Source organism: Pseudorca crassidens, chromosome 10 (assembly GCF_039906515.1).
Source record: "Pseudorca crassidens isolate mPseCra1 chromosome 10, mPseCra1.hap1, whole genome shotgun sequence".
NCBI lineage: Eukaryota > Metazoa > Chordata > Mammalia > Artiodactyla > Delphinidae > Pseudorca > Pseudorca crassidens.
The window spans coordinates 73,390,817-73,404,100 of record NC_090305.1 but is presented as its reverse complement, the minus strand read 5'-3'; the positions used below and the strand labels follow the sequence as shown (position 1 = coordinate 73,404,100).

At 42.1% G+C, this 13,284-nt stretch overlaps 2 protein-coding genes across 7 annotated transcripts in view; one reads left to right on the top strand and one right to left on the bottom strand.

The window, feature by feature from the left end:
* Window positions 1-13,284, bottom strand: part of CACNA2D3 (calcium voltage-gated channel auxiliary subunit alpha2delta 3) — a 785,949-nt gene that overhangs the window by 121,743 nt on the left and 650,922 nt on the right. The gene's annotated exons all lie outside the window — the stretch shown is intronic.
* LRTM1 (leucine rich repeats and transmembrane domains 1) lies at window positions 4,523-11,976 on the top strand. Its single transcript, XM_067752678.1, has 3 exons — window positions 4,523-4,536; window positions 5,196-5,816; window positions 11,436-11,976. The coding sequence occupies exons 1-3, from the start codon at window positions 4,523-4,525 to the stop codon at window positions 11,863-11,865; spliced, it is 1,065 nt and encodes a 354-aa protein (XP_067608779.1). The 3' UTR covers window positions 11,866-11,976.

Here is a 13,284-nt window from a genome sequence, read left to right as displayed (position 1 = left end):
TTGTAATATAGTTTGAACTCCAGGAGCCTGATTCCTCCGTTTTTCTTTCTCAAGATTGCTTTGGCTATTCGGAGTCTTTTGTGTTTCCATACAAATAGTGAAATTTTTTGTTCTAGTTCTGTGAAAAATGCTATTGGTATGTTGATAGGGAGTGCACTGAATCTGTAGATTTCTTTGGGTAGTATGGTCATTTTCACAATGTTGATTCTTCCAATCCAAGAACATGGTATATCTCTCCATCTGTTTGTATCATCTTTAATTTCTTTCATCAGTGTCTTATAGTTTTCTGCACACAGGTCTTTTGTTTTCTTAGGTAGGTTTATTCCTAGGTATTTTATTCTTTTGTGGCAATGGTAAATGGGAGTGTTTCCTTAATTTCTCTGTCAGATTTTTCATCATTAGTGTATAGGAATGCAAGAGATTTCTGTGCATTAATTTTGTATCCTGCAAATTTACCAAATTCATTGATTAGCTCTAGTACTTTTCTGGTAGCATCTTTGGATTCTCTATGTAGAGTGTCATGTCGTCTGCAAACAGTGACAGTTTTACTTCTTCTTTTCCGATTTGTATTCATTTTATTTCTTTTTCTTCTCTGATTGCTGTGGCTAGAACTTCCAATACTATGTTGAATAATAGTGGTGAGAGTGGGCAACCTTGTCTTGTTTCTGATCTTAATGGAAAATGGTTTCAGTTTTTCACCATTGAGAATGATGTTGGCTGTGGGTTTGTCATATATGGCATTTATTATGTTGAGGTAAGTTCCCTCTATGCCTACTTTCTGGATTTTTTTTTTTTTATCATAAATGGGTGTTGAATTTCTTCGAGAGCTTTTTCTGCATCTATTGAGATGACCATACGGTTTTTATCCTTCAGTTTGTTAAGATGGTGTATCACATTGATTTGCATATACTGAAGAATCCTTACATTTCTGGGATAAACCCCACTTGATCACAGTGTATGATCCCTTTAATGTGCTGTTGGATTCTGTTTGCTAGTATTTTGTTGAGGATTTTTGCATCTATGTTCATCAGTGATATTGGCCTGTAGTTTTCTTTTTTTGTGACATTTTTGTCTGGTTTTGGTATCACAGTGATGGTAGCCTCATAGAATGAGTTTGGGAGTGTTCATCCCTCTGCTATATTTTGGAAGAGTTTGAGAAGGATAGGTGTTAGCTCTTCTCTAAATGTTTGAAAGAATTCACCTGTGAAGCCATCTGGTCCTGGACGTTTGTTTGTTGGAAGATTTTTAATCACAGTTTCAATTTCAGTCCTTGTGATTGGTCTGATTATATTTTCTATTTCTTCCTGGTTCAGTCTTGGAAGGTTGTACTTTTCTAAGAATTTGTCCATTTTATTGGCATATAGTTGCTTGTAATAATCTCTCATGATCCTTTGTATTTCTGCAGTGTCAGCTGTCTCTTCTCCTTTTTCATTTCTATTGATTTGAGTCTTCTCCCTTTTTTTCTTTATGAGTCTGGCTAATGGTTTATCAATTTTTGTTTATCTTCTCAAAGAACCAGCTTTTAGTTTTATTGATCTTTGCTATCATTTCTTTCTTTTTCATTTATTTCTGATCCGATTTTTCTGATTTTTTTCCTTCTGCCAACTTTGGGGTTTTTTTGTTCTTCTCTCTCTAAGTGCTTTAGGTGTAAGATTAGGTTGTTTATTTGAGATGTTTCTTGTTTCTTGAGGTAGGATTGTATTGCTATAAACTTCCCTCTTAGAATTGCTTTTGCTGCATCCCATAGGTTTTGGGTCACCGTGTTTTCATTGTCACTTGTTTCTAGGTATTTTCTGATTTCTTCTTTGATTTCTGCAGTGATCTCTTGGTTACTCAGTAGTGTATTGTTTAGCCTCCATGTGTTTGTATTTTTTACAGATTTTTTCCTGTAATTGACATCTAGTCTCATAGCGCTGTGGTCGGAAAAGATACTGAAACGATTTCAATTTTCTTAAATTTACCAAGGCTTGATTTGTGACCCAAGATATGATGTATCCTGGAGAATGTTCCACAAGCACTTGAGAAGAAAGTGTATTCTGTTGTTTTTGGATGGAATGTCCTATAAATATCAGTTAAGTCCATCATGTTTAATGTGTCATTTAAAGCTTGTGTTTCCTTATTTATTTTCATTTTGTATCATCTGTCCAGTGGTGAAAATGGGGTGTTAAAGTTCCCTACTATTACTGTGTAACTGTCGATTTCCCATTTTATGGCTGTTAACATTTGCCTTATGTATTGAGGTGCTCCTATGTTGGGTGCATAAATATTTACAATTGTTATATCTTCTTCTTGGATTGATCCCTTGATCATTATGTAGTGTCCTTCTTTGTCTCTTGTAATAGCCTTTATTTTAATGAGAATTGCTACACCAGCTTTCTTTTGATTTCCTTTCATGGAGTATCTTTTTCCACCCCCTCACTTTCAGTCTGTATGTGTCCCTGGGTCTGAAGTGGGTGTCTTGTAGACAGCATATATTCGGGTATTGTTTTTGTATCCGTTCAGCCTGTCTATGTCTTTTGGGTAGAGCATTTTATCCATTTACATTTAAGGTAGTTATTGATATGAATGTTCCTATTACCATTTTCTTAATTGTTTTGGGTTTGTTATTGTAGGTCTTTTCCATCTCTTGTGTTTCCTGCCTAGAAAAGTTCCTTTAGCATTTGTTGTAAAGCTGGTTTGGTCGTGAATCCTCTTAGCTTTTGCTCATCTGTAAAGGTTTTAATTTCTCCGTCGAATCTGAATGAGATCCTTGCTGGGTAGAGTAATCTTGGTTGTAGGTTTTTCCCTTTCATCACTTTAAATATGTCCTGCCACTCCCTTCTGGCTTGCAGAGTTTCTGCTGAAAGATCAGCTGTTAACCTTATGGAGATTTCCTTGTTTGTTATTTGTTGCTTTTCTCTTGCTGCTTTTAATATTTTTCCTTTGTATTTAATTATTGATAGTTTGATTAATATGTGCCTTCGCGTGTTTCTCCTTGGATTTATCCTGTATGGGACTCTCTGTGCTTCCTGGAATTGATTATTTCCTTTCCCATATCAGGGAAGTTTTCAACTATAATCTCTTCAAATATTTTCTCAGTCCCTTTTATTCCCTCTTCTTCTTCTGGGACCCCTATAATTCGAATGTTGGTGTGTTTAATGTTGTCCCAAAGGTCTCTGAGACTGCCCTCAAGTCTTTTCATTCTTTTTTCTTTATTCTGCTCTGCAGTAGTTATTTCCACTATTTTATCTTCCAGGTCACTTATCAACTCTTCTGCCTCAGTTATTCTGCTATTGATTCCTTCTAGAGAATTTTTCATTTCACTTATTGTGTTGTTCATCATTGTTTGTTTTCTCTTTAGTTCCTCTAGGTTCTTGTTAAACGTTTCTTGTATTTTCTCCATTCTATTTCCAAGATTTTGGATCATATTTACTATCATTACTCTGAATTCTTTTTCAGGTAGGCTGCCTATTTCCTCTTCATTTGTGTGGTCTGGTGGGTTTTTACCTTGCTCCTTCATCTGCTGTGTGTTTCTCTGTCTTCTCAGTTTGCTTAACTTACTGTGTTTGGGGTCTCCTTTCCACAGGCTGCAGGTTCATAGTCCCCGTTGTTTTTGGTGTCTGCCCCCAGTGGGTAAGGTTGGTTCAGTGGGTTGTGTAGGCTTCCCGGTGGAGGGGACTGGTGCCTGTGTTCTGGTGGATGAGACTGGATCTTGTCTTTCTGGTGGGCAGGACTGCATCTGGTGGTGTTTTTTGGGGTGTCTGTGACTTTATTACGATCTTAGGCAGCCTCTCTGCTAATGGGTGGGGTTGTGTTCCTGTCTTGCTAGTTGTTTGGCATAGGGTGTCCAGCACTATAGCTTGCTGGTTGTTGAGTGGAGCTGGTCTTAGCATTGAGATCGAGATCTCTGGGAGCGCCTTCGCCGTTTGATATTATGTGGTGCTGGGAGGTCTCTGGTGGACCAATGTCCTGAACTTGGCTCTCCCACCTCAGAGGCTCAGGTCTGACACCTGGCTGGAGCACCAAGATCCTGTCAGCCACTCGGCTGCCAGTGTTGGAGGGTCTCCTGCAAAGGTGGGGGTGGCTGTGGCTCACCACGGGGACAAGGACAGTAGCAGCAGAAGTTCTGGGAATTACTCCTTGGCGTAAGCCCTCTCAGAGTCTGCCATTAGCCCCATCCAACAAGACTCTTTTGAATTATGGTTTTCTCAGGGTATATGCCCAGTAGTGGGACTGCAATGTTTTTAAAAGGCCTGGAGGGATACACTAGCAAATGGTAGGGAAGAGGGGGGTTCCTGTTGGAAAATATGATGTGGGTGCTCATCAAAGCGAGTTCAACGGTATCAGTAATGCACTGTTTCTTTGAGTTAAAGAAAAAAGAGATGAAAGAAATATGGCAAACTATGAATAACAGACAGAACTTTGTAACAGGAACATGGGTGTTTATTATATTATTTTTAATGCTTTTCTTTGTTTTTAAAATCTCTTGAATAAAAATGGAGTAGAGCCGGTCATCATTCATGGAATTATTATACCTGCAAAGATGGACATCAATTTGTAAGAATGCTTCAGACCTGCCCTATCCAATATGGACCACTAGCACCGTATGGCTACTTAAATTTTAACTGATTAAAATTAAATGCAGGGCTTCCCTGGTGGCGCAGTGGTTGAGAGTCTGCCTGCTAATGCAGGGGACATGGGTTCGTGCCCCGGTCCGGGAGGATCCCACATGCCGCAGAGTGGCTAGGCCCGTGAGCCATGGCCGCTAAGCCTGTGCGTCCGGAGCCTGTGCTCCGCAACAGGAGAGGCCACAACAGTGAGAGGCCTGCGTACCACACACACATACAAAAATTAAATGCAAATAAAAATTCAGTTTCTTGGTTGCAGTAGTCACATTTCAAGAGCTCAGCAGCCACATGCAGATAATGGCTACCATATTAAACAGTAGATATAGATCATTGCAATGAGCATAGAAAGTCCTATTGGACAGCACTGACCTGCAGCATACATTTAAGAAATGTGAATATCTGAACTCCGTATTATTCTCCTAAACTTCTGGTCCCAGATAATTCTGCTGCATTGTACACAGGGCATGTGCCCCCCAAATTATTTTTTCACATTTCTACTTGATATCCTATTTCATCTACCTTCCAGTTACCTGTGAATTTAAAGGGAAACAAATGCTGACACCACTTACAAACTGGTTCCTATCACAGTTTCTTTCTGTTTGTTGTAGGCGAACTGCTCCTGCTCTCAAGTATGATTTTCCTGCTCCCAGTGGTGTGTGGCTGCCCAGAGAGGTGCCACTGTCACTCACCTTCAAATTTTGTAGACTGCAGCCGGCAGGGTCTGGCTGAAGTCCCTTCTGATCTGCCTCCTCAGACTCTTACCCTGAACTTACAAGATAACCAGATACGTCAGCTTCCGGCTTCTGCATTTAAGTCAGTGCCACAGCTCACAACCTTGAACCTGCACAACAATTCTCTTTCAAATCTGACCTCCGGAGTTTTCCATGGACTTCAGCACTTGCGGGTCTTAAACCTAACCCAGAACTCCCTGCATTCCCTGGAAAGCAGACTTTTCCATTCCCTCCCACAGCTGAGGGAACTTGATTTATCATCAAACAACATAAGCCACCTTCCCACATCCCTGGGTGAGCCTTGGGAGAACCTAACTGTATTTGCGATCCAACAAAACCAGCTTCAGCAGCTCGATCGAGCCCTCCTAGAATCCATGCCCAGAGTGAGGCATTTATTTCTCAAGGACAACCTCTGGAAATGCAATTGCCACTTGCTCAGTCTTAAACTCTGGCTGGAGACGTTTATCTATAAAGGTCAGTAACGCCTATCTGTGTGTTACCAGCCTAGGATGAAACTCATCTGTTCTCTGCATTAGAAGGGATGTTGAGGAGTATTTGAGGGATCCATGTAAGCTTTTTCACATTGATGTCATTTCATGGTATGGCAAAAGAGGCAAGTGAGTCATTAAAGCGTGTTTAAATTCAGGTATTTAAAATCATCTATATTTTATCATAAAATCTACATAAAATCATCTACATAAAATCATCTAGCTACGATTCACGGAGATAACTTTCCACTTTTTTTTTCTCCCCACCCCAACTTTCCACTCTTTGATTAACAACACCATTAAGTTATTTTTCTGGGAAATGTAGGCCCTTAAGGAAGAGTGAATTTCAATCATCACCTAAATAACTACTCAACTCTGAAATGACACCAAATTTTGATTTTCAAGAGTGATCCAACTGGGGGCATGTTATCTCTCCTTAGGACTTTCCCCCCTTCTTTGTCTGCTTCTGACCATTTGACAGCTGTGAATCTTCCCTGAGATTATCCATTCTGCTTTAGCAAACACCACTGTTACTGAAACTGGATACAGTAAGGTACCCTCTCCAAAGGGAACTACTATTTCTTTAACCAGATATCAAAAGCAAAGCAAGAGATCCTAGAATATAAAAGATAAGGGGATCTAGAAATCACTCAGGGGTCAGCAAACCATAGCCCAAGAGCCAAATTTGCCCCACCTCCTATTTTTGTAAATAAAGTTTTGTTGGAACACATCCACACCCATTTATTATTTACTGTCTGTGGGTGTTTTGCATTATAAGGGCAAAGTTGAATAGCTGGGACAGAGACTATGGCAAGGCTTAAAATGTGAACTATTTCTGGCTCTTTATAGAAAAGTTTGCCAACCCCTTCTAACTCAATGCTAGCCTATTATCAATGGGAAATGGAGGCCCAGAGATGTTCATGACTTGACCAAGGTCACAAAGTAGAAGCACAGACAGAAGTAGAATGAGTGGCTTTAGGTCTTGGCCCTGCATTCTTTCCTCTACATCACAGTGTTTCTTTCCTCCTAACTTTTAAGTATCATTCATTCATTCATCCTATACTTGAGTGAATCTTATGTGCCAGGGACATTTCTAGGCACTGAGAAAAGGTCAGTGAACAAGAAAATCCCCACCATCATAGGCATTACATTCTGACAGTAGAAACATGTTAAAAAAGACAAATATATACCCATGTTCAGATAGCAGTTAGTGCTAGAGGTGGGGTAAGGGGAGAGAGTAATGGGATGGGGGTTCCACTTCAGATGGGAAGGACAGGGAAGGCCCCTCCAAGGAGGTGACATAGGGGAGCAGAACTGGAACAATGAGGGGAAATGAACCATGAGATAACTGGGGGAAAGGACAGCAGGGCGAAGGCCCTGACGGGAAAGTAAGCTTGGCTCCACTGAGGGGCAGAAAGAGGGACAAATAAGTGGCTAGAACAGAGGAAGGGAGTGAGAGAGGATAAGGCAGCACAAGTATCCAGGACTTGGGTCATGTTGGAACGTGCAGAGTAGGCTGAGACATTTGGATTTTATTTTAGGCGAGATGGAAATCTCTTGAAGAATTTTAGTCAGGGGAACAATATGATCTGATTACATTTTAAAAGGTCACTCTGGTGACTCTAGGGAGAGTAGACCAAAAGCTGCAGAAGAAGAAGCAGGGGGATGAGGGAGAAAGTGATTTCAGTCATGCAGGGAAAAGATGATGGTGGCCCAAACCAGAATGATGAGAAATTATCAACTTTGGGAGATATTTAGAATATTGAACTGATAGAAATTACTAATGGGTTGGCGTGGGAGATAAAGAAAAGAGAGTATATTATAGGAAATTCAATTTTGTTTTGTCCTTCAGGAGTAACCAGATAAATGGTGATGCCAGTAGCTGATAAGGGGCAGGCTGGGGAATAGGGGAAATGGGCAAGTATGTGTAGGAGGTGGTAAATCAAGAACTCAATGTGGGGCGTGTCAAGTTTGAGATGCCCATTACATAGCCAAGGAGTGTTGTTGAGTTGGTGGCTATATATCTGAGCCTATAATTTGGGAAGATATCAGAGCTCCAGACATGAATTAGGGAATCAACAGAGTCCAGATGGTTGCAGCAGTTACACAGAAGGAAGTGGAAGAGAGCACATGAGTTCAAATAAATAATATTGAATTAAGAATCTCTCTCAACAATAGCCAATAGCTTATCACTAACCAGCTGATCTTCAAGTTGACCTACAACAGAGGCCATATAATGTGACAAAAATCTTTCTTATAGGAGGTTGCAAATAAAAGTGTTTACATCTAGAGGTGAAGTGGCTTCAGCTATTGTGTTCTAGACTAAATGGTAAGCATAAGCCAAAGCATCAGAGAAAGATGGTTTTCATCAATTAGAAATATTTCTTGACAAAAAATATTTCTCAGGTCCAGGATATTAGAAGCAACATAAGGTATGATATAGCTCCCCCTACTCAGGCACAAATTCACTGGTGATCTTCAGGCAAATTGATGCCCCTCACTAGCCCTCAAGTGTCACCAGGTGGAAATGGACAGTGTTAAGCCAGGGAGTTCCTAAGGCCCGTTCTGGTCCTCAGATTCCACAGTGCGGTTCAACGCTCCCTCATGGCGGAGCTGCCCCGTCCAGATGACAGTCTTTCTCTGGAGGAAGGCAAAATTTATTTGGGATAACAAGACCTGGGTGTCCCAAAATAACTAAATAAAATCCCCAAGTGAATGTAGGAGACAATCTGACTACTGATGCATTGAATAAAGGCAAAATAAGGGAATAGGTATTGGTCAAGACCTTAGTTCCCATCAAGGGGGAACAAAGTATATGGAGGATGAAGCAGGGGGTTTTGTGGCCTGGAAGTGTCACTCATTGGTTCTGTTGCCCAGAACTCAATCACGTGGCCCCAATCTGACCACAAAGGGTGGGGAAATTTCATCTTCCTGTGGACCCAACAGAGAAAAAACATGCTTTGATGAATACCTAATAACATCTCCTCCACAAAAACATGCACATAGATTTTGTAATTAGCATTCCTCTCTCTCCATTCATAACTAAACAAATCATCTTTATGCTAACAGCTAACTGTATTAAACATTTATTCTGGGCTAGGAATTGTGCTAAATACTTGACATACTTTATCCAACTGAGTCCTCAAAGCAATCTTGTGAGGTAGATTTCATTATTACCCCAGTCTCCCACTTCCCAGGTGAGCAAGCAGAGGCACAGAATGGTCAAGTAACTTGCTTAGGGTTGCACAGCAAAGTAATGGTCAGACTCAAGATTTGAATCCCATTTCTTCCCAAGACAGGGGTTAAGGGCTGCTAGTGGACAGATGATGAATAATGTGAGTGCTTGGAAAGCTGGAGCTTCTTGCACTGTCAGCTGCTCTGAATCCAGAAGAGACTGAGACCCTCAAGCTATCATCTGCAGATTTGCTTCCTGGGGTCATGGCTGTGGAGATGGTGGTGGAAGGCGGGAAGTGAGTCCTGGCTAAGGACACAGGAGGCCACGGAGCTCTTGGTGGCCATAACACCTGCCTTCCAGCAATATCACAGGCTCTAGTCTGTGTATTCTCCTGGCTCTGTGTCCTGAGGCCATGCCTCCCACCCTAATGTTGAACAGCAGGAAGCCTGGAACTGGAGAAAGACAGAGCTTACCCCTGAAGTTACTGGGTGAACCGCCCCAGTCTAGGTCAGCTGGTGGAATTGCTGGTCCCATGGCAGGTGGCCTTTCTTCCCCTGATGAAAGTCTCAGTGCTCTTTGCCTGGGTTAAATATGGTTACTTCTTCTCAAGCCCCCACACTTCTTTTCTGCTCTCTGGCCTTCTGCTTTACAACCAGCTTCCAGGCAGAGTACTGAAATGGTCTCTGAGACAGGGATCCTTAATCACGGTGCAGCCTGATGGCGCCTTGGGCTCATCCAGAACAGGCACCCCACACCTCTGGCCTCCTGCACCTCAGCTCAGGAAAGGAGAAAATTCCTCTTATCTTTTTGCTTTAGAGTTGAGGCTCTTGCCTCAGGGGATCACTGAAGAAGCCAGGACGGGCCCAAGAGACTCTGGCAATAGGTGACTCAGTTCAAGCAGTAAAAGCAAAAAAGGTATGCGTTGAATTTTGTCATGGCCACTGACCCCAGTGTGACCTGGGCCACAATAACCCCTGAACTGCAAAATGGCCCCATCTACTAATACGGCCATGGTAAGACTCAGCTTATAAGGCTCAGACAGAATGGCTGTGAAGGCATTCCCAAAACTCTGAAGCGCTATACAAAGGAAGGTTCTAATAACATTGAAGTGACAAGCTCCCTCATGGCAACTTCTGGTACAGTTTCATAATTCACCTACGATGTGTACAAAGAATCTCCAGTCTAACCTGGCTAAGATTGGTGCCAGGCTTCATGGGGGTGAGATTCTACTGAGAGTCATGTGTTAACTCTACTGAATCAGGATGTTTCAGAGAGGAGGAAGTAGAGAGAGGCGGTAGGTGTAGCGGGGAAAACTGGGATCACAGGAGAGAGCTGGGTTTCGGTGTTGCTATATCCACTTATGACCTGAATGACCTTGGATAAGAATTACCCATTAGAGCAGAGCTGTGAGGACTTATCTGACAGTGCTTTATAAACTATCAAGTCAGATACAAATAGGATGTTTTCATGGCAAAAAATTTAGTCAGAGAACTTTATCTGCCTGAGGTCAAACAGTAAATTGGTGGTCAAATTTGGCCAAGATGGAATCTGTTAGCCCAGTGTTCTTTCTAGAAAAGAACTTCTAGGCACACAAATTCTTCCTGAACAATAGTAGTCCACACACATGAGGAAATTAATCCCCGTAGAGAGAATGGAAATTGAGTCCAAAAACCCATTAGAAAGTGCGATACTTGGGACTTCCTTGGTGGTCCAGTGGTTGAGACACCACGTTCCCAATGCAGGGGGCTCAGGTTCGATCCCTAGTCAGGGACCTATGATCCCGCATGCCGCACGGCAAGGCCAAAAAAAAAAAACATTGAGAAAGTTTGGTACTTTAAGTACTAAGTGTTTCGAGGTCTGAGGAGACACGTTAATTGTATTTAATCCCATGAACATAACTCATATTCCCGTCAAACCTTCAGATACACAAAGCACTCACTCACAGGGCCACTGACCTCCCGGTTTGGCATCACTGAAGAGTGTTGGTAGAGACAGAGGGTCTTTGTAATTAACACATAACATCACAACAAAAGACATTTGTTTTATTTATTTATTTTTTAGCTCTCCAGTGGGAATTTGGCACAATAGATTTCTTGTGTGGCAGGGCTCATTAGGGCATGCAACAGTGCCCTCAGGCTGGCCTCCAGTGCCCCTTCCTGTCAGCTTTTGCATTGTTATTCCCTTGGCATTTATAAGGTAAAGGTGACTTGGCTTCTAATGAACTCTTGGTCACACATAATTGTCCATTTAGTGTGTGGCATTTTTAGCATTTAGCCAATTTAGAAACCCTAAAATCATAAAATACGATTGTTAAATTTTTTGAAAAAAAAAAGGTGTTTTATAAATTCCATCTGCCTAAGTTTTTACAGGTTGAGGATTTGGGAGTTTGGTTGTATCAGGCTCTGCTATCATTCTTTGCTTTTGTTTCTCAAAGGGGGAATAACAGCATCATCTGTGCCTCACCGGACACCTGGAAGGGAAAGGACCTCCTTAAAATCCCTCACGAGCTGTACCAGCCCTGCCCTTTTCCTTCTCCAGACCTGGAGTCCTCACAGCTGCAGCAGCTAGGTGCTGCCCACCGGGCTGTACCCAGGCCCCCTGAGAGCCACAGCTCAGGGGAGCGAGACCACTGGGAGTGTGAGATCAAACCCAAGCTGAGGCCAGCCAATCTGCGCCACGCCGTGGCCACCATCATCATCACGGGGGTGGTATGTGGGATCGTGTGTCTCATGATGTTGGCGGCTGTCATTTATGGCTGCACCTATGCAGCTATTACCGCCCAGTACCATGCGGGACGCTTGGCTCAGATCAATGAGCCTGCGAAGACAGAAGGAAAAGAGCTGTTTGACAGCTCAATGGCCTGAGAGCTTTCATCTCAAATACGAATAATCATTATAGGCCAGAAGAAAGTTTCTGAGTAGGGCTGATGGTTCACTGTTACTGCCTCATTTTCTTTTTCCAAAAGGAAAAAAAAAAAAAAATGTGTCTGTAAAAAAAGACAGTATTCCTGGGAAGAAATTTACGTTGAGATTTTAAAAAAATACCATAATTGAAACAGAGATGATAACTTGTGCTCTGTGCCTGAGAAGTTATGACAATATTCTATGTGGGGAAGGCTGTCCACAGAGAAAGGGAAGATACATCTCTTTCAAGGTACTCTTCCCTGCATTAAGTTGCCTTTACAGGGCAGCAGAAATACAAACACGCGTGCCAGCATTCCTGGCAGCTTTGTGGTCCACTCGAAAACTGCCCAATTTTGAGTGCCTGGGAAGAAGTTGGCAACCTTACCCAATGGGCACTGAGTGCTTCTATAGTCCAAGTTCATGATAGACCGGTGATACTTTTAGATGTTAGGTATGTTATATATTTAGCAAAAGCGTCTATTGGTTGGGAATTTTGTAGCTTGCCACAAGAGTCAGATTATATTTAATTTTCTAAATCAGAAAACCATTTGGGGCTTTCTAGGCCACAGAAGAAGAAGAGGGCTCCATGACTGGATAATGGGACTCAGGCCCAGGGTCTGGGGAAGTTTTCTGATGCAAGGGTAAATAACATATAAACAAACACAAAGAGGATGGGGTGGCGGAATTCGAGGCACTATTACCCAAAGGCCATATCCACCAGGCGATTGGAACCTTCCATTTATAACTCTCACAGCAGGAATGAATTTAGGGTGGGCTGAGAGCGAGATAATGGCTTATGTGTATCTGTATCTACGTACATAGTGTGCAGAGTGCATAGGCTTGTTCAACCACACCCACACATAAACATACTCAGAGCAATCAGTTTACCCACTAATGAAATGCAGCCGCGGCAGGGTGGAAGCCAGCAGCTGTTGACCACCACCCAGATTGTCTACTCAACACTCTGGGATAGGAAGTCAGAGGAAGTCTGAATAGAGTGGGAATTATCAAGAGGCTGGAGATACGTGGGAGCAGCCGTCCTGAACATTATTTAGGCTGGGGTTTAAAAAAATCAGGTGTGGCTTGCTTGACTCCACAGACACGGTCCTGAAGAGCTGCATGCAAAGGAAATTTTTGTAAATTGAATCATCATTTTAATGCAGTAGGGGATCTCGCTATTTAAAGGAACCTTTCATGGAATCTTTCTGTAATGGCAATAATTGGCTCCAGATTTATGTATTTTGTAAATTTGCATTTTCTCATGCTAGGATTTCTTAAAGTAGAATCTACCTGCTCTCTCTCTCTCTCATGATGTCCCATCTCATACTTAGTCACCTGTTAGTATTAAAATCATTTTACACAGAGGAGTTAAGGACTTGG

Bases quoted from the DNA above. Each gene is read 5' to 3' on its own strand.
- LRTM1 (XM_067752678.1), top strand. The intron at 5,817-11,435 runs GTAACGCCTATC...TGTTTCTCAAAG, and splicing joins ACGTTTATCTATAAAGGTCA to GGGGAATAACAGCATCATCT.